Source organism: Crinia signifera, chromosome 19 (assembly GCF_055691185.1).
Source record: "Crinia signifera chromosome 19, ASM5569118v1, whole genome shotgun sequence".
NCBI lineage: Eukaryota > Metazoa > Chordata > Amphibia > Anura > Myobatrachidae > Crinia > Crinia signifera.
In genome coordinates, this window is record NC_139226.1 from 119,441,194 (window position 1) to 119,465,570 (window position 24,377).

Below are 24,377 nucleotides of genomic sequence, written 5' to 3' on the forward strand. Positions count from 1 at the left end.
GGGGCATCGCGGTAACCCGGTGGAGGATGCTTAGAGCATCCCAAAATGTGGTAAAAACCCGATAATGGGGTTTTTAACGCATTTTTAGTTTAGAGAATCTCCCCACCCCCCCTCTCTCTCTCTCTTCTTCTCTATGAGGTGAAGTACCGCCAGTGACCACTAGGTGCCACTCGACGGACCAAATTACTGAAGTAAAAGCAATTTTTGCAGGTACATTGATCTGTGTCAAAGAAGGATCTGTGAAGACAGAGACTGGAGGTAGGGGCAGATAGGGACTAAGAGTGGGGTGGAGAATTTAAGAAGCCTTCCTTTTGACGGGCTTTTAACTAGTTTAATATAAAAGTTAATCTAATAAGAAAAGACATATTTTATTAAGATTTATATGTTATATGGAAGGTTAATATGACATCATGATGCTGAGCTATTGTATGAGCAAAGCTAAAAGAAAAAAAAAACTGTACACCTGAACAATCCATGCTTCAAAGCAAATGATGCATATGCAGTTATTATTTTTGCATGCATGGTAAATACTGTCTACTATTCCATGTAGCCCATTAATGCAGGACAACTTTATTATTAAACTTCCATTTAAATTTGATTTTAGACACATTCCTCCCAATTATATCTGCCCTATTGCAGTGCAATATAGGTTTACCAAGGTGCAAGGCCTCATAGTATTCCACTGTACACTGTTATCAGCTTAGGAAAGCCTATCTACAGTATCTTCCTTTGAACTTTCAAATGTGAAGTCTTATACAAAGCAGTTCAAAATTAAATTTGGATATTTTTTTTTACTTTTATATCAATTATATATGATTTATATGACCAATATTCAAAAATGTAACTTATTGTTTTGTCTTTTACCCAGGTGTCTTCATTGTTTGTTGGTTTCCTTTCTTCATTACGCACATCCTAAATATGCATTGTAACTGCATAATACCACCAATCTTGTACAGTGCATTCACTTGGCTTGGTTATGTCAACAGCGCAGTCAATCCTATTATTTACACCACATTTAATGTGGAATTCAGAAAGGCCTTCATTAAAATACTTCACTGCTAATGGAATGTTGGACAGTTTCACATGAGCAGCAATTGTAGAAATATGAAAACCAGTGAATTCTGGGGATGAGACCTCCGTTTTATTCTAGATGGGAGACATCATTTCACTCTCAAATGCTCCAGTATCAGCCATGCATTATACATGTCTGGGCTTGGTGAGTGAGAACGTGAAACTAATTCTGATTCTGGAGACCAACAAAGAGTCTTCACCAATGATGGCACTGAATTGTGTTGTGGACCCAATTTATACTATTGCCAACTTAGTTCTCGAAAGTGTTACGATGAGCCTTAAGACTACTAGACTTTGCCTTCATAACTGCAAGAGCTTCAAGAAAAAGAAACGGTGTTGGAGTCAGCCATTAAGGACAACAAAATGAAGTCATTAGCACTTATTTGGATGTCATTGCAGTCTCACCAAAGACATTGTCATTCCTTAATCTGATATTTGCAATAGAAGAAAGCTGTCATTTGCTTCAACTTACTTGGAATCAGGGAACCCGTTCCTTCCCTTGGAATATTAGAAACTACATAACAAACTATGTGTTTTGTATCTCTCATAGTGGTCACCTTCATCTTTCTTGGAAATGTTGTGATCAACACAACATGGAGAGCAATGCCAGCAAAGCGTTATGGTAACAAAAGTGTAAATAAAGAATGAATCGAAAGAAGCCCAAGCCAAAAAATAAGAATATAAATATAAAATCTGTCTTGCATGGTGTTTGTCACGTTTAGGGTTTACCATTGTCACACTATGACCCAATGAAGGAAAACACTAACGAACACTCTTTATATCTGGCCCTTTCCAAGTGTCCAGTCTTCTGCATCCTGAGTTTCCAGAATGCTTTGCAGAAAATGTTATGTCAATCTACAAAATCAATGAAAATGAAATATATACTGTATATTGAAAAGTATTCACATGTAATTATATAAGATATCAGTGCAAATGATATGCCTGTGGCTTGAGCTTTTTGCCTATAGAACTGGTTATAAAATGTAATTCTATGTGCCAGTTGCAAACTTTCTTAATTCATTGTGAAACTGCATTACTTTTCCCCCATTTTACTGTAGTATACTCGGTCATGGGTTAAAGAAATAGAGATACAGTAGATTTCTTTCACAAATACAGCTACTTAGACCATAAAGTTCTTTAACATGTACTGTACTATTTTATAGGATGGACACAGAAATAAATGTAAGACCCAAACAGACACTGTTGGAAGCCAAAAGAGTATGTAAATCATATAGATCAAATCTAAAAAGGAACAATTTAGAAAGAAATATTACTGGGAATCCAGGTTCCAAAAAGGACACATGGGAGGAAGACTAATGGATAAAAGGATAAAATAGTCGCACAATAGACATACTGTATGCAATATCGACTACCATGTGTAGTTACATGCTTGAATGTTTCACCATACAGGAAGTGATGTTCCAAATATTTTTTATGCCAAGTATTGTAAAATGCTATTTTCATTTGAACCACTGTAAAAAAAAAAAAAAAAGATTATCATATTAACTCTTATTTGTGTATTATTCTTTTCACTTTTCATGCTAATCTCTTTCTCAGAGGACTCTCACATTGGAGTTATCCGTGACTTTTTTATATTGAGATATTTAATTTATGAATAACATATGCTACTGTTATTGTTGGACCTTAATGACGTACATGCCACATTTTTATATTTAAACTGTTTAAACATACTTTTTCATATTGATAGTTTTTAAAAGTCTATGTGCTTTGGTTTAAGGAAAATTGCCAATTTTCGGCAATGCTAGCAAATAATCTCTCTCTGGTGAATAGTTTACAGCATGCCCGTTTAGTCTTTGTTAAATCAGAAGTGTTGGGAAGTACTGTACAAGTACCGTCCAAGCCATAAAAAGTAACATGATAAAAAGTAATTGTCCAGTCATTAAAAGGAAGAGATCTGGGATATATAAAAAAGCTCAAATAGCAAAGTAAACATGTTCTAGTTAAACATGCATTGGCATTACATGATAATATGTGTACATTTCACCAATTTCTGATATAAGACTCCAATTGCAGAGAAAAATGTTATGTTCATATGAATAAAGGATTCCCTTAGTTGTCATCAGAGCTGGACGGACACTGTACACAAATGCCTTTACAGAGACCAGATAAAAATAACATACTAATAAATCTGATTAATGAATCCAAGGATCTGTTGCACAGATTAACCAGCAGCAAGGCAAGGGGAAAAGCAGCGTTAGCCCCATTTAGGAAATCTAAAAGTCTGTTATACAGGGATACCATTAGACAGCTTAGAGCAACTTCCTAAGGGTGCCAGGTCCTGCGGGTACAGCACTGATGCTGCTGGCATAATAATTGGCATAATAATTTTATTATTATTTTAACCATACTTCACATATTTTATTATTATTTTACTCATACCTCACAACTTTTTGGGACTGCTGCGCGCAGCCCCACCATGCAATCCCAAAAAATGGTTTGGCCTTGGGAAAAGGCGGCATGGCTTTATGAGAACGTCCATGATCGCGAGGCCAAGCCCCTGTTTTGACACTAGTGGCATGGCCAGTGTTCTGTGAGTTGCTGGACATGCCCCCTGTCCCTCTGCTAAGCAGAGCAGTGACAAGCAGGGGGACTCCCAACTGCCCCTTTCCCTACTGTGGGACACTGCCGGCCCTGGGGGGGGACACAGTACAGTCCCCAAAATACAGGACTGTTTCGTTAAATTGGGACAGTTGGAAGGTATGTTTTACTTATGCGTGATTGTGATGGCAATTCCTACATGCTGTGGCTGCTGTTCCACACTTAACAGTTGCTGTCTGGAAGACACTGCTGTGCAGAACTGTCACAGCCTCACATGTCATGAGCAGTTAGCAGCAATGACTAGCCCTTTCCCTCTACGGTAATATCTACAGTCACTTGTGAGGGTATTTCAGGGTTGGTAGGCAAGACATTTGCCTAGGACACCATTACACTTTGCACCAGCCCTGTAACAGGTTATCTGACAGATGTCATATTTAGCAGAGATTAAATCAGAAAAGTTCTAGCCAGAGTAGCAAATAGGAATTTACTGAAAATTTTGAGCGGGGTAGAATCTAAAGGCCCCCATACGCTAGCCCTACTTGTCCTAATGACCGGGAGGCTCACTTCCGATTAAGCACCATTTACTGCATGTATAGAACTCTCAGGAAGCTAGAAGTGGCGGGCAGTGGGGTTCGAGTGGCGGCGTGGAGCACGTAGTGGCATTTGCTGAGTGGCGGAGCGGGAAGCGGCTACTGAATTTGAAAAAATATTTTGAATAGACTTGCCGGCCGGTTATTGGCTGAGAATTCTCTCAGCCAATCAGCGTCTGGCCAGTCTTTTCAAAATATTTTTTAAAATCCAGTAGCCGCTTCTCGCTCTGCCAAACGCTGCTACCAGCTCCCAGCTGCTGCTCGGACCCGCTGCTGGTGCTTCATCGCTGGCACACACCTATGGATCGGACCCAACACATCGCGGCAGCAGGTTCAATCTGTAGCGCATCGGGTCGGATGGATGTGAAACTCATCCGATTTGGGACGAATAATGGCCCTTTCCGTTGGGATTGGGTGAAATTGTCCCAAATCGGATAAGTTAACGGGCACCTTTAGAAAAACAGATATTGGCACTAACACTATCAGAGGAACTTGAGACAAATCCCATAGCAAGGAATTCAGGTGCAGATAATCTTTTTTTTAGCATAGGAAGGTGGAGCCCTGAATTAGGAACACCACCAGCAGCTGCACCTGTGTTCTGTTCTCCACTCTAATACCTTGACCCATAGCAATGGACCAACTTATAAATATATGCTCTATACTGTAAATTCTTACAGGGCTAGTCACCATCACTGAACATACTGTCACATGTGACATGTGACAGTCATCACTAGCTATGCCTCTGTGTGTAAGAAAAAGGGGATAAAGAAAAACAAATCAGACCAAAAGGGATGAAGGACTACAGATGCAAGGCACGGAAGGAGGTACAATATAAATCAGGATTTTATAGTGTAAACTCATACACATATTTACTTCTTGGCCACTATGTTTTTGTACCAAACATTTTCTAAAGCAAAAAAGTCTGCCTGTGCTCAGACACACCGAAGCCTATTTACCAAGGTTGTTTTTCGCAAAAGAATGTAGAAATAGTGTTTTCCAAATGCTTTTCTGCTCTTTTTATTTTAGTCTCAGCTACATTTATCAAATAGTTAATACAGGAGATATTGTAAATATATCCTGTAGTGAAAAAAAATCCTACTTTTTTGAAAGAATAATAATAATAATAATAATAATTATTATTATTGTATTCATATAGCACATACCTGTATAGCGCTTTCACCTATGCACTTTACAGGCATCAAATAAATAATATATGGTGTAAAGCAGTGATTCTCAACCTCGATCCTCAAGGACCCTCAACAGTGCACGTTTCCAGATCACCCTGCAGGTGCACAGGTGCATTCCTTACTCACTGACACATTTTAAAAGATCCACAGGTAGAGTTAATTATTTCACCTGTGATTCTGTGTGGAGACCTGGAAAACTTGCACTGTTGGGGACTGAGGTTGAGAACCACTGGTATAAAGGGTGTAGTATTACAGCAAGAACATAAAATGAGACCTACCTGTAGAGAGCATAAGATTCAAAATGCAGTGTTGGAGCAGCCATTTTGGGTAACAACTTTCATGGGTGCACTACGTGGGATTACTCTAGGGGAAATAGGTCATGCTTAGAAGAGATAGCACAAAATGGGTGTTTGCAGAACCCTAATACTAGAAATAGGGTCCAAATATAATAGTCAGATCCAAGTATTTTTCACCCGTGGGTGCACCAGATTATGCAGCAACATTTGGCACAAAATGCCATATTGGGCATAATGCATATATAGGAAAACATAAATGGCCATGGGTAATAGGACAGATTAGCAAAACTAAAGAAGTAGTTGGGGCAGTATACAAATAAGGCCAGCAGTACAAAACATAACGGTTTAACATTATAAAAGTTTGTGTAGAGGTGGAGAAGGAGCGGTTGGGACATTATAAGTAAAATAAAATATCTGCAGAAAAAGCTGTAAGTCTGACTGTGTTTCCTAACACAGCCTTTGCAGATAAAAGCGGCCAGTGCTAGGCTCAACCATGTGCAGTGTGGGTCAGAGCCGAATTAAGGTCCGGGGGCCCAAAGTACTAAAGACAAGGGGCCCGGGGAAACCTTGCATGAAGTGGAGGTTGTCTGATCCCTGTACTGGTGCAGCTATAGGAGTTGGTAGCTGATACAGGAGGGGACATGTGCAGGCTACATAGATAGCAAGAAGGTGCAGGTAGGCCGTGGAAGCCCAGGGTCTTGCTGCAGCAAGGTCACTGCTTAGCCTCTGGAGCATCATATCCGTTGGGGTATGGGCCAGTTGCAGTTAGATCAGGGTTGCCAACTTTTACAGTCTCCTCTCTGGGAGAACCCTGGAGAGGAGACTATCAGCTAGAGATGGGTCGGTCGAGTGAAACGGATCTTTTGAATGGTTCCTTTAAAAGAGACAGTGAGCTGTTGCACACTAAAAGGTGAATGGTCGTTCTTCAGTTCAGTTTCATACAATGCATTTGCCTGAGCACAGCAGTGCCACACATGGTAGCTTACAGGAACTGTATTGACTGATTCATTAGGGCTGTAGTTCATCCAGCTCTGCAGAGTCCAATTCACATCATAAATAAAAAACATGTGCCAGCGCTGGCTGTGAAGAGAGTAAAAGAACACGGTTCTCAAAATATGATAACAATTTATTAATATAAAAAATAAAGGATGAATAAAAAGTGAATCACTTTAGAACAAATGTCCATGACACAATCATAAAATGCTAAAATGCTAATAAATTGTTATCATATTTTGAGAACCGTGTTCTTTTACTCTCTTCACAGCCAGCGCTGGCACATGTTTTTTTATTTATTACCTATATATTATTGGGGCCTGACAACCCTGTGCCAGCTGCTGTTGATAGCGCACCACACATTTTGTTCTCCAATTCACATCATGGGGTTTATTCTAGTTCATTCTTTCTGACAAAATCCTTCTTAGATGGACAAAACCATGTGCACTGCAGGGGGGCAGATGTAACATGTGCAGATAGAATTAGATTTGGGTGAGTTATTTTGTTTCTGTGCAGGGAAATTACTGACTGCTTTATTTTACACTGCAATATAGATCTCACTTTGAAGAAAAACCCCACCCAAATCTAATTCTCTCTGCACAAGTTACATCTGCCCCACCCGCAGTGCACATGGTTTTGTCCATCTAAGAAGGATTTTGTCAGAAAGAATGAACTAGAATAACCCCCCATGTCTGAGTTCCACACTGCCATCTGTGGCAGCTGAGATGTACTAACTCCAGAGAATATTGCATTGGAGCTGCTGAGTGCTGAATAACAGGGCTGCTGCAGAACTTGAAGCACCACAGGTCCCAGCAGAGGATTTGATACAGCTGTATGCTGCTCACAGGAGTGTACCCAGTACCAGAAGCAGTATAGTATAACAGAAAGGTGAGTAGCATGCCCACACATTCTCACTCACAGACACACAGACTTTGGCTAGGCAGTGCACATGTTTTTTTTATTAGATCTGTGTTTGCTGGGCTGTGTATTACTTTTAACTTTCTTTTTACAGCAACAGATTCATGTAGTAAAGATCGAGTGAGCTGGACTCCATCTGTTTCTCTCACTTGCTTTACTTCCTGGTGTATCAGACCTCTATTACACCAGTGGACCACTAACAGCCGTGTGCTACATCATTGTCTGGTGTCAAACGGTCCCCCCTGTCTGGTTTCATTTACACACTTGTGTGTGTGGCGTTGAACACATTGAGGCCCGACGCTGTGGGTATAATAATTTTAGTGACTTTATCGGACAATCAGGTTTGGCGGCATATGGGATCTTATCGGTGTTCAGATAAATATATAAGTGAAAATAACCACCTGTGAGAATTATATATGAAATTTGCTTTACATTACTAGAATCAATTTAAATGTAAATAAAACGAACAGATAGTACACTTACTACACTCAAACCATAAATAACAATTCTTTTTTTCAAAGTGAGCTACTGTAGTTAGCTGTCCAAAAGTACCGGATCTTTTCACTGAGTGATCAATTGATCCCCGCTCTCTTTAGTGAGTCACTTTGCCCATCTTTAATGTCATCACCACTTTTGGGGATGAGGCTGATGGAGACATCATTAGTCCCTGCCCCAGTTATGCAAATCCAGCAGTTTGTGGGTCTCCGAGGAGGGGGAGGGGCTAAATATATGTGATTTGCATAGTTAGCACCACCCCATCTGCCGAAAAGCTGCAAATCTCGGCAATTCAATACTCTGCCACTGGGGAAATGCAGGGGTCCACTGGTATCCAGGAGGGTTGCCCACCTTTCCGGGGGGGGGGGGGGGGGGCGTAGGGGGACTCTCGGGACTCTCCCAGCCATTACGGGAGGTTAGTCAACCCTAAGTTAGATGACAGGAGCCAATCATGGCTGAAGCCCCAGTACTCATAATTACAAACACATTTCTCTATAAATGTGCTTGTAATTATGAGTAAACCCATACACAAACTTACTTCATGGCCACTATGTTTTTGTATTAAACATTTTCAAAAGAAAAAAAAGTCTGCCTATGCTCAGACACACAGAAGCCTATTTATCAAGGTTGTTTTTCTCAAAAGAATGTAGAAAGAGTGTAAAAAGGCTAAATATACAGTTGGATGGCGCCAGGGCTGGCAATAGAAATCTTGGGGCCCTGTACAATTATATTTCTGGGGCCCCCACCTAATCCCAAATCCACACAACCCTCTTCTGTACTAGCCTCATTTAACCTTTCGCTGCTCCAGAACCTGCTTTCAGGTGCAGACTTCTCTCGTTCTCAGTCCTGTTGGCCTGGCTCCTGGCTGCTGCCTTCTGCTAGCCTGTCACTTTCACAAAAGAACGTGAGCACTACAAGCAGGCATGGAACAGACGACCCGTGCATGTGCTATATAGTACAGGAGCCAGAGACTGAGGCTACAGTGCCAGCAGCCTATGATGGGGCATGGAAGCTCTGGGGCCCTTGAGATTGCTGGGGCCCGTCACACTTGTCCCCCTTGACCCCCCCTGTCGCCTGCCCTGGATGGCGCTGGCAGGTTTTGGTAACAGGAAACAAAATTCCTCTCTACAAAATGGAACGGCTGGATTTCGTGGGGCACAGCTACTGTACATACCCCTTTGGGACCCGCAGGGCCTTAGGCAGGCGCCTAAATTGCCTTGTGGTAAAGCCAGCCCTGCAGACAGCTACATGTGATCAAATGAACTTGACTGCATTGAGTTTTTGCAGATATGAAATATGAGCTATTTTTATTACCAAAAAATGGGTTTAAAAAACTGTCTATTAAGCTGAACTGATGAATGTAGATTCCACTTGTCACTTTACGGTTCATTTTCTAAAGAGTTCTTTTTTCTGCTTGTGTTAATTGGCTGTTACCTGAAGTGGTAGCTATTTAGTAATGCACAGTCGAATGCTGGGCACATATTTTCCGACTGATAGTGTTCCAATGTTTATCTAACAAGACATTTTTAGATTAAGCCATACAAGGTAAGTTTAACACTTCAGCGGCTAAAAATAGCCATACTGTCTGTACACAAGGAGAACAGTGTATAAGGAACCTCTCAAAATGAATGTACGGTATAACCAAAGTACATAAAGTACTTTCACAATCCAATATCTCCCATGAATGTTCCACTATTACAGAACATGTATTATATCTCTTGTCTCCTTTCCCAATGTGATATCTGAAAATCTATTGTGCTATGTGTTTATTTCAGCAACATTCCTTTATAGATAGGATATATTCTGTTCTTCTTGTCCAAAATAATAGGCTACCAGCTCACTTGGTCTAGTGATACAACTCAGCTAACTCAGAACAAGCGGAAGATTGGGAAGGACGTATGCAGTTGAAAGACAGTAGTTGCAGAACTACTCAGCAAGTAGTAAAGTTAATTACTTTCCTGTTGCTTGGAGATTGGCAGCTTGGCATCATACAGCAGAAATTGATTGACAGTCAGTGTCCCGATGCTGGTTCATTAAATGCCTTGCTGGTTGAATTTTTCTTTCAAGATTTAGAGAATTAATACTTCCCCAAATAAGTATGCTCTAGCTGTATTTTATGTATTTAAAAATATAGTTTCATGTGACACCATTCTTTTTTTTTTTTCTTTACAGCAATGTTTTGATTGTTCCTATTAATTGGAATTGGAATTAAGATAAAAGAGTCCATGTTTAAAGAGGTTTGATATGCAAAGTACATCAAAAGGGAATTTGCTTTAACTTTCTGTATTGAAGTGTAGCAAGAAATTGTTACAATAAAAGCAAGCATGAATGAATAACCTAAAATGCACACATCTTAATGGCGTAATGGATTGCTGCTTAAGTCTGATGGAAAAACATATTTTCATACTGTACCGTTCAACTGTCTTGATTTAGCTGAGACAGTCCTAGGTGGTGCTGAGATGAACTAAGAAATTTGGTTGTGATAGGCTACTTGAGGGGTAGTCAACCTGTGGTCTTCAGGCCAGTTATTTACAGCCACGGCTACTTTGCAAACTCTACGGGGGAAATTTACTAAAATGTATATTCTACTTCACATGAGATGTTGCTATGGGCAACTAATCAAAATCTACTTATTATTTGTTTAGCACCCTCTAGAAGATAGTAGGGATCTGATTGATTTCCCATAGCAACATCACATGGGAAGTAGAATACACGTCTTAATAAATTTACCAATTAGCTCAAGCTCAAGTTGGGTAACACCCATAGTAACATGCAATTGTTCTCTGTAGGAGGTCTTATTATTATTATTCTCTTTGTTAAATCACATGCATGTTTAAAACTGTATAACCTTTATATTTTCAATGGGCTCAGAAATGTCTACACATTGCATTGCTAAACACAACTGTCTTTGTTTGATTTCATGGCCGGCTTCATTCCACAGAGTGTATTTATAGTTTTAACACGTTTTAAAATTGACATTTAATGCTTCACCTGCCAAATATTTCAACAGCATGTAAACTACTAAAATATGGTTCACTCAAGTTCTCTTTTTTTCCATTTAAATCTATTTTATTTGAATACAGGTTGAGTATCCCTTATCCAAAATGCTCGGGACCAGGAGAATTTTGGATAACGGATTATTCCGTATTTCGGAATATTTTAATATTTCAATGATGTATTTTGAAGTATCTTGCATTTATGCTGTATAAACACATAATATACACACAAATATATTTTATTACCACATAAAATACACACAAATATATTTTAATTGTTCAAAAAACAAGGTTTCAAAACGTGAAACAAAATGTGTGTACTATCTCAGCACTGAATTTGAATGCCAAGCAATCATTTTCTTGCACATATATAGTGCCAGTTACATATCATGTCCTCAGTAGTGCTGTTACAAATGTCCCCAGTGAGTTTTTATCAAAAAAATTTTTTTTTTTCACTTTCTGGAATGTCCGTATTTCGGAATAATTCGGATAACGGATATTCGGATACGGGATACTCGACCTGTACTTATTTTTTTTACTGAGAATTCAAACTACTGATGCAGTGAATATCGTGACTGAGACATAGCTATACCAGGATATAATTTATTTAGGAATGAGAGAATGGGAAGAATCAGAGAAGAGGTAGCAGTGCATGTAATAAAAATCTTATCTTAATACAAAGTAAAAAAAAAAAACCTGAAGCCCTTTGGTTGAAACAACAGGCATCGTATTGGGGTAATCTATAGACCATGAGGTCAGCAAGATGAAGTTGGCAAGAACCTATTCCAGGATATCATCAAAATGGTATTAAAAGAGAGGTAATAATCATGGTAGACTATGGGGCAGTACGGATGGTGTAATGGTTAGCATTACTGCCTCACAGCACTGAAGTCATGGGTTCGAATCCCACCATGGCCCTAACTGTGTGGAGTTTGTATATTCTCCCCATACTTGCGTGGGTTTTCTCCGGGTACTCTGGTTTCCTCCCACAATCCAAAAAATTATACTGGTAGGTTAATTGGCTCCTAACAAAATTAACCCTAGAATGTCTGTGTGTGCGTTTACATGTGGTAGGTAATATAGATTGTAATCTCCACTGGGGCAGGGACTGATGTGAATGTTCAAATATTCTCTGTAAAGTGCTGCGTAATATGTATGCGCTATATAAGAAAATTATAATAAATAAATAAATTCCTGATGTAAAATAGGAGGTGTCCTTTTCTAGTTCCAGCAGTGTTGGTGAGGGAGCCTGCTCACAAAGATGCAATATTAGACCTAATACTTACAAAAGGTGACATGATTTGTAAGAATTTGGTGAACACCTGGGATCCTGTGATCATCAAGCAGTATGGTTCAGAAACAAGACATAGAATGACTCATCCAATACAGGAACAAAGGTCTTACATTTTAGGATGGCTTATTTTGTAGGTTTAGGCAAATGTGTAAGCAAGTCTTTGGCAGAGGACTGAAGAGTAGAGGAACCTGGAAGGCATGCCGGAGAGGTCGGAAAAAAGTACAATAATTAAGGCAACAGAACTTTGTATTTAAAGGGTTAGGAAAAATACAAGGAAAAGAAAGCCAGTGTGGTTTGCAAAAGAAATATCAGGTATTGTGAAAGCAAAAAATATGGCTTTTAGGAAATATAAACAGATGCAATATGATGAATACAAAAAAATGTACTGTATATTGTTATACAGAAGGAGACTAATGCTGGCCACAAATCAGACCAACTTTCTTCCAACCATCCAACTAGTTGCTTGGATGGAATCAAAATATGGTACTGGATGGGAGCAAATGTAATATTTACTTCAGAAATTTGCTACCAGAATCTGGAAAAGGACAAAAACTGTCGCTCAGACACGGTACTGTAATTGAACCTGTTTTATTTAACCCCTTCCCGACATTTGACGTACATTTACGTCATGGCCGGGATGTACTTCCCGACACATGGCATAAATGTACGTCATGACTTTAAACTGTCACTGCGTCTCGAGACGCAGTGACAGAGGGACGATGTCTGCTGTCCCTGACCGCAGACATGTCCCTGCATGCCCAGGGGGGGCTGCGATGTCGCCCCCCCGTCGGCGATCGCTGTGATTGGCTGTTCAGTGTGAACAGCCATTCACAGCGTTTTCCTGTGTTACCAGCGAATCGGACGCTCGGTAACACAGGTGTCAATCACCGCCGGGCGTCAGGGGGCATGAGGGGGTCATCGGTGACGATGACACCTCACCCCACCCTCACCCCACCTGCCCCCAAGGCTGTGATTGGTCCGTGGGACCCACGGACCAATCACAGCCAAGGCGCGACATTTAAACTACCGGTGACTGCGCTGCAGACGCCATTCCGGTCTGGAATAGCGTGCAGAGCGGTCACCGTGCCTATCTGCCGTGATACTGACCTGATCCTTGCTAATACTTACCTGATCCTTGCAAATACCTTACCTGATCACTTGATCACTGCTTGTAGCGTGCTGGACGCTTCCTGGATCTGACTTCTTGGGACTTCCTGCTGCTGCTGCAGTGTGATAGAGAGATAGAGAGAGAGATAGAGAGAGATAGAGAGATAGTGACAGAGAGAGCTATATTTTGTGTCTGCTACCCCCCCTTTTTGGGGGTGCAGGGGTTTTTTATATATAAATAACTGTCACTGCTGCTGCTGCAGTGTCATAGTGATAGATAGTGATAGATAGTGAGAGATAGTGATAGATAGTGATAGATAGTGAGAGATAGAGAGATTTGTGTCTGCTACCCCCCCTTTTTGGGGGTGCAGGTTTTTTTTTTATATATATATAACTGTCAGTGCTGCTGCTGCAGTGTCATAGTGATAGATAGTGATAGATAGTGAGAGATAGAGAGATAGAGAGAGATAGTGACAGAGAGTGATAGAGAGTGTATATTTTGTGTCTGCTACCCCCCCTTTTTGGGGGTGCAGGTTTTTTTTTATACATATAACTGTCAGTGCTGCTGCTGCAGTGTGATAGATAGTGATAGATAGTGATAGATAGTGATAGATAGTGATAGATAGTGAGAGATAGAGAGAGATAGTGACAGAGAGTGATAGAGAGTGTATATTTTGTGTCTGCTACCCCCGCCTTTTGTGCTGATCACTATATCTGAGGTGATCAGCAACTTTTTGGGGGCGCAGAGGTTTTTTTTTTTATATATACCTGTCAGTTGCTGCCAGTTGCACTGTCAGTTGCACCAAAGGTTGTGCACCTGCTGCCCCTCACTGGTAATCAGTGTTGCATCACTGATCACCTTTTTTTTTTTTTGAGGCTGCTGTGGGTCTTTTTTTAATTTTTTTTTTTACACACACTGTGATTTTGTGGGTGTCCTGTGGCCACTGTGCGCTGATCAGTGACGTACATCACTGATCAGCTTTTTCGGCACAGGGTTGATCTATTTTTTTTTTTTTTTTTGATCAAATTCCTGTTGCCTTTCAGCGCTGTTCAGTGACGGACGTTACTGACCAACATCTGTGCTCAATTTTTGGCGCAGGACCTTTTTTTTTTTTTTTTAACCCCTTCAATTTTTTTTTTTTTTAATTGGGTTCAAATTCCTGTATAAAGTATTTTTTTTTTCTGCACTACATACACACTACACACTACACACTACATACCCCCCGGGTTGAAATAAAGTTTGTACCCCCCCCTACACTATACACGTGTTGAAACATTTCACTACCAGTAACACAAAAATAAAAATAGCATCCCAAATGTCATCCCAAATGTCATCCCAGTCATCCAGAAGAATGTATTCAGCGGAGGAGGCATATGCCATGCTTGCCTCTGATTCTGACACAGCCAGTGAGGCAAGCGGGGAATTTGAAGGATTCATCTTAACCTCATCTTCCTCCTCTAGTGATGAGGGACCCCCTCAAAGACGTCCCCGTAGAGCAGCTGAGACCCCCCCCCCCAATAATTGATCTCGTATGGACCCCACCACCAGACAATTTTGAGCCCCAGGTTCCTGAGTTTTTGGCCATGCCAGGAATCCAATTTGATTCCACAGGTCTCAGAGAAATTGACTTTTTCAAATTATTTTTCTCTGATGATTTTATAAATTTAATGGTGGACCAAACTAATTTATATGCCCAGCAGTTTATTGCTCAAAACCCCACGTCATCATTTGCTAGGTGGACCCCTGTAGATGCAGTAGAGATGATGACGTTTTGGGGTCTGGTGTTTCATATGGGCATAGTAAAAAAGCCAGAAATTAGGCAATATTGGAGTACAGATGTTCTGTACAGCACCCCATTTTACCGTATGGCCATGCCCCGGGCTCGATTTGAGACGATCCTTAAATTTTTGCATTACAACGATAATGCACAGTGCCCACCCAGAGATGATCCCACCTTTGACCGGCTATTCAAAGTCAGGCCGGTCATTGATCATTTCAGTGCCAAATTTGAAGACATGTACATCCCAGATAAATTCATTTGCATAGACGAGTCCCTTATACATTTTAAAGGAAGGGTTAAATTCCGCCAGTACCTTCCCAGTAAGAGGGCAAGGTATGGCATAAAAATGTATAAGCTGTGTGAAAGCACCTCAGGGTACACTCACAGGTTTAGGGTATATGAAGGGAAGGATTCAAGAATTGAACCGCCAGAATGCCCCCCCTCCCTCGTAGGTGTTAGTGGAAAAATTGTCTGGGATTTAGTGCACCCCTTCCTGGATAAAGGTTATCACCTCTATGTGGATAACTTTTACACCAGCATCCCCCTGTTTAAGGCCCTTGGTTCAAGAGGTACAGCAGCTTGCGGTACTGTGCGCAAGAACCAAAGAGGCCTCCCAAAAACGCACATTGCCCAAGTAATGAGAAGGGGTGAAAGCAGGGGAATATGCACCGAAAATATGTTGTTGGTCAAATATAAGGACAAGAGGGATGTCCTTATACTGACAACAATTCACGGAGACAGCACCACCTCCGTCCCTGTACGAGGTACCAGTACCCACACCTCCAAACCTAATTGTATCCTGGATTACAATAGGTACATGGGCGGAGTGGATCTTTCAGATCAGGTACTGAAGCCGTACAGTGCCCTGCGGAAAACAAAAATCTGGTACAAGAAGCTGGCCGTGTATATCATCCAGATGGCACTGTATAACGCTTACGTGCTATTCCGTTCTACCGGCCAGAGGGGGACATTTATGCACTTTCAAGAGGAAGTCATAAAGGGCCTAGTATTTGGGAACCAGCAGGCAGAGGGCCCCAGTACTTCTAGTACTGGCCCCCGTATTGTACCAGGGCAGCATTTTCCTGATGAAATCCCCTCCACTGGAAAAAAGGGCAGGACACAAAAAAGGTGCAAAGTTTGCTATAAAAAGGGAATAAGAAAGCAAACTATTTTCCAGTGTGACACTTGCCCCGACAAACCCGGCCTATGTATAAAGGAGTGTTTTAAAATATACCACACATCTATGGATTTTTAGGTTCATCATTTCACCGTGCTTCGGGGGTCTTGCTAATGCCACATAGCACCCACCATTCATTCCACCAGAATCTGAGCCGCAAAATCCAAAAATCACTCCTTCCCTTCTGAGTCCTGCCATGCACCCAACTGGTATTTTTTGGTCACATGTGAGGCATTTCCGTACTCGGGAGAAATTGGGGCACAGATTTTGGGGTGCTTTGTCTCCTTCATTCCTTCTGAAAATGAAAAATTTTGAGCCAGAACTGCATTTTTGTGTAAAAAAATGTAATTTTTCATTTTCACTGCCCACTTGTATCAAAATTGGTGAAACCCCTGGGGGTTTGAAATGTACACTATACCCCTAGATGAATTCCCTGAGGGGTGTAGTTTGCAAAATGGGGTCACTTGTGGGGGGGTTCCACTGTATTGGTGCTTTGGGGGTCTTGCTAATGCGACATAGCACCCACCATCATTCCACCAGAATTTGTGCTGCAAAATCCAAATATCACTCCTTCCCTTCTGAGTCCTGCCACTTTTTGGTCACACATGAGGCATTGCCGTACTCGGGAGAAATTGGGGCACAGATTTTGGGGTGCTTTTTCTCCTTCATACCTTCTGAAAATGAAAAATTTTGAGCCAGAACTGCATTTTTGTGTAAAAAAAATGTAATTTTTCATTTTCACTGCCCACTTGTATCAAAATTGGTGAAACCCCTGGGGGTTTGAAATGTACACTATACCCCTAGATGAATTCCCTGAGGGGTGTAGTTTGCAAAATGGGGTCACTTGTGGGGGGGTTCCACTGTATTGGTGCTTGGGGGGTCTTGCTAATGCGACATAGCACCCACCAAAATTCCACCAGAATCTGAGCTGCAAAATCCAAAAATCACTCCTTCCCTTCTGAGTCCTGCCATGCACCCAACTGGTATTTTTTGGTCACATGTGAGGCATTGCCGTACTCGGGAGAAATTGGGGCACAGATTTTGGGGTGCTTTTTCTCCTTCATACCTTCTGAAAATGAAAAATTTTGAGCCAGAACTGCATTTTTGTGTAAAAAAAATGTAATTTTTCATTTTCACTGCCCACTTGTATCAAAATTGGTGAAACCCCTGGGGGTTTGAAATGTACACTATACCCCTAGATGAATTCCCTGAGGGGTGTAGTTTGCAAAATGGGGTCACTTGTGGGGGGGTTCCACTGTATTGGTGCTTGGGGGGTCTTGCTAATGCGACATAGCACCCACCAAAATTCCACCAGAATCTGAGCTGCAAAATCCAAAAATCACTCCTTCCCTTCTGAGTCCTGCCATGCACCCAACTGGTATTTTTTGGTCACATGTGAGGCATTGCCGTACTCGGGAGAAATTGGGGCACAGATATTGGGGTGCTTTTTCTCCTTCATACCTTTTGAAAATGAAAAATTTTGAGCCAGAACTGCATTTTTGTGTAAAAAAATGTAATTTTTCATTTTCACTGCCCAGTTGTATCAAAATTGGTGAAACCCCTGGGGGTTTGAAATGTACACTATACCCCTAGATGAATTCCCTGAGGGGTGTAGTTTGCAAAATGGGGTCACTTGTGGGGGGGTTCCACTGTATTGGTGCTTGGGGGGTCTTGCTAATGCAACATAGCACCCACCAACATTCCACCAGAATCTGAGCTGCAAAATCCAAAAATCACTCCTTCCTTTCTGAGTCCTGCCATGCACCCAAATGGTATTTTTTGGTCACATGTGAGGCATTGCCGTACTCGGGAGAAATTGGGGCACAGATTTTGGGGTGCTTTTTCTCCTTCATACCTTCTGAAAATGAAAAATTTTGAGCCAGAACTGCATTTTTGTGTAAAAAAATTTAATTTTTCATTTTCACTGCCCAGTTGTACCACAATTGGTGAAACCCCTGGGGGTGTGAAATGTACACTATACCCCTAGATGAATTCCCTGAGGGGTGTAGTTTGCAAAATGGGGTCACTTGTGGGGGGGTTCCTAACTTTTAGCATCTTATGGTGCCTAGAAACCTACATGGTGCCTAAAAAATAATCTCATAAAAAGGAGGCTCCAAAATCAAGTAGGTGCTCCTTCTATTATGAAGCCTGTGGTTCGGTCAACGTGCACACTAGGGCCACATATAGGATATTTATGAAAACAAAAGAATTGGGTGAATCAATTTTTAGTCACATTTCTCTAGTAAAATGTACTGTGTTCCTTAGAAAAATGTATTAAAATTGCAAATCTGCAAAAAAAATGAAATTTTGAAATTTCACCTACACTTTGTTTTAATTCCTGTGAAACACCTAAAGGGTTAACAAACTTCCAAAATGCTGTTTTGAATACTGTGAGGGGTGCAGTTTTTGAAATGGTATCATTTATGGGGGTGTCTCACATACAAGTCCCTCAAAGTCACATCAGATCTGAACTGGTCCCTAAAAAAATCAGTGTTTGAAATTTTCTTGAAAATTTGAGAATTTGCTATTCATATTGTAAGCCTCCTAGTGTCCAAAAAAATGAAAAGGAAGTTGAAATAATGATGTCAACATAAAGTAGACATATGGTCTATGTTAGTTATTAACTATTTTGAGTGGTATGATTATTTGTCTCACAAGCAGAAAATTTAACATTTTGCAAATTGCTAAATTTTCCATTTTTTCACGACATTTTGGTATTTTTCACAAAAAAACACAGACTGTATCGACCCAAATTTACCACTAATTTGAAGTACAATGTGTCACGAAAAAACAATCTCAAAATCACTGGGATAAGTAAAAGCAAAAAAAAGTTATCCCCACTTAAGTGAGACATGTCAGATTTGAAAAAAAGGGCTCTGTCAGGAACGCAAAAACTGGCTCTGTCAGGAAGGGGTTAAACAATTTGATTGAATGTTTTTGTCCATTTTCCTGGGTTTGTGAGCACATTTCTTATTGTCCTTTGCTCCCATCCAGTACCATATTTGTATTCCATCCAAGCAACTAGTTGGATGGTTGGAGGAAAGTTGGTCTGATGTGTGGCCAGCATAAGAAGGTAATCAGATGTGAAAAGGCACATGTAGAGGAGAAAATGTCCCAGTCAGTGGTTAAAGGAGGCAAAATTTTAGTTATACAGTATAAGTGAAAGGAGAAAAAGTTGAAATAATGGGATTAAATACACAGACAGGGAGTCTTGTTGAGGGAGACAATGTAAAGGCAGATCATCTGAATAATTATTTTTGGTTAGTATTTACTAGTGAAAGAGAGGGGAAGGATGCTCATTAAGTTGCAGGGATATTCAGAAAAATGAAATAAACACATTTATAGAGGAGAAGGTCCTAACAGAATTTTCTAAACTAAAAGTAAATAAAACACTGGGGTCAGATGGGATACATAAAGAGCTTAAAAAGGTGCTGGTAACACCAATAAAAAACATACTCAACCAGTCCCTAGCTACAGGAGTAATTCCAGATGACTGGAAAAGAGCAAAAGTGCTGCCAGTTCACAAAAGTGGAAGCAAGGAAGTTGTATACAACTCCTGACCAGTGAGCCTTACATCAGTAGTAGGAAAATTGATTAAAACACTCTTTTTTTTTATTTGAATTTATTTTATTTTGCAAAAAATACATAACAATACAAAACGTTGCACTGTAAAGCCCTTACGCCATTACAAGTCACGCTATGGAGCTGCTGCTCCACTTTATCATACATTTTCTCTTGGGCTTACGGTACACATTAACACTACAAAACAAATCATTACATTACATTACATACAGTACATTTGGACACTTCTATTTTATGGACACCAAGGCACCATCGACACCATACAGTTTATCATGGCTATAGCGTACAACACAGAGAAGCTATCTTATCCTCTCTCCTTTACTTACTTTCTCTTTTTGGGGTTTAGATTCCGCTTTGCACCTTTTTAGAAATAAACCCAGCGTTCATATCAATTTTACATGCATACATTTCCTCACAGCTGGTTTTTACTCTGGTCAATCCCAACTGCGTTATCCGTTATGTCTTATCCCTTTTACACTGTATTTTTACGTTACTTTTGGTCGCAGTACCTTTTACACATTTTTACTACAGTGCATTCAAACATATGCAATACCCTATTGTGTTTATTGTGGAGGAGCCTACAATACTTTCTCCTTCTTCTTATTATGTATTTTTGCTTACCATATTGGATTCAGGTTCATCAACCCTTATTCTGTTTTTAACTCACTAGTGTATCCTAAATTATCGTATCCCCCCTTTTTTATTTTTTATCTTATAGTTTTTATTTGTTAATGTCTACATATTCCTTCTTCGTTGTGTTATTAATCTAATAATCGTGTTTCTCAAATGTGATATCCTTTTAACTACGTTTACATTAGCTTCCCTTCACTTTCTACACTCCATTGTGTGTTTTTATCTTATATATTTAATCATTTCATATTTTAAATCGTGTGTTTTTATGTTTAGTCTGTGTTTCTAGGTATTCGCCAACATGTACCCAGACTTATACCATCTGTGCCACACCTTTGTGTATGTGTTAATACAATTTATATTCAAATACACATATTTTTCTTGTACAACCGTGAGATTGACCAGATTTATCCATGCTGCAAATTCAGGCCCCTCCTTTGCCATCCATGTCCTTGCTATAAGTGTTTTAGCCAACACACACATATTGTTTACATACATTTTGTCATATTTGTTCAAATTACTATCTTCACAGATCCCCAATATGCAACTTTTTGGCCCTAGTGCTGTTCCAGGTATTCCTGTTTTGTTTAATATTTGGATCACCTTTGTCCAGTACTGTTTAAGGCATATGCATTCCCACAATAGGTGCCACAGTGTGCCTGTCCCATTTTGACATTTAGGACATATTGATGATAAGTTGCCCCCCCCCCATTTTTGCCAATCTTGATGATGTTAAGTAGCATCTATGAAGGATAAACAATTGTATCTGTTGTATTTTTATTGAATTGGTTGCTAGTGGTACTACCTTTAGGGCCGTGTTCCATTCTATTTCTGTTATTATCCCCACGTCTTCTGACCATTTAATTTTAAGATCTTGCAACCCATCTTCATATATTACTTCTACCAGTTGGTTATATAGTCTCGATACCCCTTTCTTTTTACCTCCCTCTACTAAGGCTTTTTTAATCGGGGATATTGAAAATTTAGGAGTAACATTTTAATTGGGCTTCCAGGGCACTCCTTATTTATAAAAATCTAAAAAAAATTAAAACAATATATAATTAATAATATTATATCAAATCCAGCTATTTACAGGATCCCAAAAAGCATGGATTTACTCAGGGGGGATCATGACAAATAAACTTTATTGAGTTTTTGACTAGGTGACTAAAGCAAAAGATAAAGAGGACATATTTATATATATCTTACCTAGACTGTAGGAAGGTACTGTCCCACATCAAAAACTGCTAAATAAACTCAAAATTATTGAATGGAATTCTAAGATAGTATTATGGTAAATGAGTAGGCTGAATGATCTGATTGGGCACTTTGATGTAGATTCTTCCTTGTTTACTTCACAGTATGAACCGCAAAAAAAACAAAATAAAAGAGAATTCATGGTGCAGCTTGTGATACCGTGATAATATTTATATGGGGTATAGAGAATAAATATCATCACGGTATCACAAGTATTGTCACGGTATAGACAAAGAGGTAATGTGGAGGGGAATATGGCAATTCCATATTTAGTCCCTGACATAGGTGTGAAATATAAAACTGTGGAGGTTCACCCATGAGAGTAATGCTATAGTCTTGGAACAAACAATGAAAGACAGTACTCTCTTTTTGTGGCACTCAGCCTACTATTATATAACTATTTATGTATTTATTTACAGTTTCTTATATAGCACAGTAGATTACGTTGCGCTTTAAATAGTATAGTAAATAACTATAATAGAATGTATTAAAATATGTCCATTGGGATCAAGCAAAACAAGACATAACACAATAAAATAGTAACACAAATGTACAATAAAGAATCTCAGGTCTGTTGTTAAAAAAAAAAAAACTATGAAGAACACGATCAGGCGCAAAAAGTTTTATGTGATACTGATATTCCACCAAAGTAAATAGTCAATAGACATATTTTCATTAGTATATGAATCACCAAGCTAATTTACTTAAGGCTGCTCCCATTCACAATACAATAATTGCTTAGTTACAAAAATGGAGAATTGACTATATGCCTTTATCTGAATATATGTAGAATTATGAGAGAGCGCCACACAATTAGAACTACCGATTATTTATTTTATTGTTATGATTTATATAGAAACAGGTTATAATAAAAAGCAATAAAAAATGTATACATATACATACATACATGTCAGATGACAGGCGGCTATTTGTTGAATTAGGCAGGGAGCGAGCCGATCCAGTTGAGAACCGGATTGATAACCGGCAAGGTTGTGAGTGCAGAACGTCCCTCCGGCTTTCGCTCTACCCGCCCTATGCTGTTGTCCATTGACAAACAGCTGTTTGGAGATTTTTAGTGGGGAGCGAGCCGTGCTGTAAATGGACAGAGTTGCAGATTGAGCTCAAACAGAGCAGGAGCCGATAACTGTGGGTGCCGCTGGATCAGATTGAAAAAAAGATGAATTCTCCGCACGGGGATCAGTGACAGGTGGCAATCAATCCTGGTTGGAATGAATGGCATAAAGGGGTTGGGGATTGTTGAACCCCTTTATGCCATTCATATAAGGCATAAAGGGGAAGTATAAGGACTGATGTTTTGTTTGTGTGCATGCACATTTCTGCACATGCGAACAGAATATTCGACCGGCGCATGCACACAAGACTGAGGGGTTGGTGGGCCGTTGCATTCGCCCATGGGAATTCCCAGCGTTTCATGGGCATTCCCATGAAAATGCTGGGCGATTCAATGCAAATCGACGGTGATGCAGGTGTAGGGAGCAGACAGCCTGCCATGTTTCAGTCAAGGGTGCACGCATATCTATGGGACCTGAGAGTCACTTAGATATATGTGTACTTTCCACATCGTTCGATGGTCGAGATGGACCTGCAAGCAGCGGGCGGCGTTTAGTCCACATGCAACACTGCTTTGTGAGTGGACCACAATAACTCCCTTGTGTACAGACATGCCCACTTTGAGTTGCAGAAGTGCAAATCTTTGAAATTTGAGTTTCATCTGCAGAATGTAAATGATTAAACTTCCAAGTAGCTGATTTATCAACATTTTTTATCATACACAATGCATTTTAAAACGTGTTGCATATGATAGATGGTGATCTAGCCAATACACTCCCAACTATCATTTTTCAAACATTTGGCAATTAGTAGCACTTGTTATCATTAGCAATGAGTTTTAAAACTTATTGATAAATCATGCCCAAGTTTACCACCACACAGTAACACACCGTTCCGGTGGAATAACTTCATGCATCTGTTTAGCCACCAGCCAGTCTTCACCCAGGATACAAAATCCAGAGTTGAAGCAAAACAACTTTGGAGTTCTATTGAAGATGGCATGTTGTCAATAGTAACCTCTCATATTCTATCTATAAGGTGTGGTCAAATTAAAAGGAGACTTTTGCTGTTGGGGCATTGTTTCTAATCACGGTGGGGTAATGTGTTGGCCGATAGATGGTGTCCCATTTTTCCAGTTGCACATGTTTTGCGTGGTCGGTTGCATGATGGATTCCTCCAGATAGCGCAAAGAGCGGTTATCCAATTTCTTCGCACAGAAAGTGAGTATGCTTCAGAAATGTATTGCAGGAGGAAGGCGGTGTACTGAGAGCAGTGTATCCACACAATTTCAGCTGAGAAGGATCTCATTCATCAGTATTGTTGGCTCACCACATGTGAAATTGCTGCTGCACGGGAACTGTGCATCACATAGT

The 24,377-nt window shown here is 40.1% G+C and overlaps 1 protein-coding gene across 3 annotated transcripts in view; it reads left to right on the forward strand.

Moving 5' to 3' along the window:
- The window catches only part of DRD2 (dopamine receptor D2), a 322,451-nt gene extending 319,877 nt beyond the window's left edge, over positions 1-2,574 (forward strand). For all 3 annotated transcript variants that reach the window (XM_083163236.1, XM_083163234.1, XM_083163235.1), the window contains exon 8: positions 869-2,574. In XM_083163236.1, the coding sequence (XP_083019362.1) occupies positions 869-1,062 (194 nt within the window). In that variant the 3' untranslated portion in view covers positions 1,063-2,574. The remainder of the gene's footprint in view (positions 1-868) is intronic.
- The last annotated feature ends 21,803 nt before the right edge of the window (positions 2,575-24,377 follow it).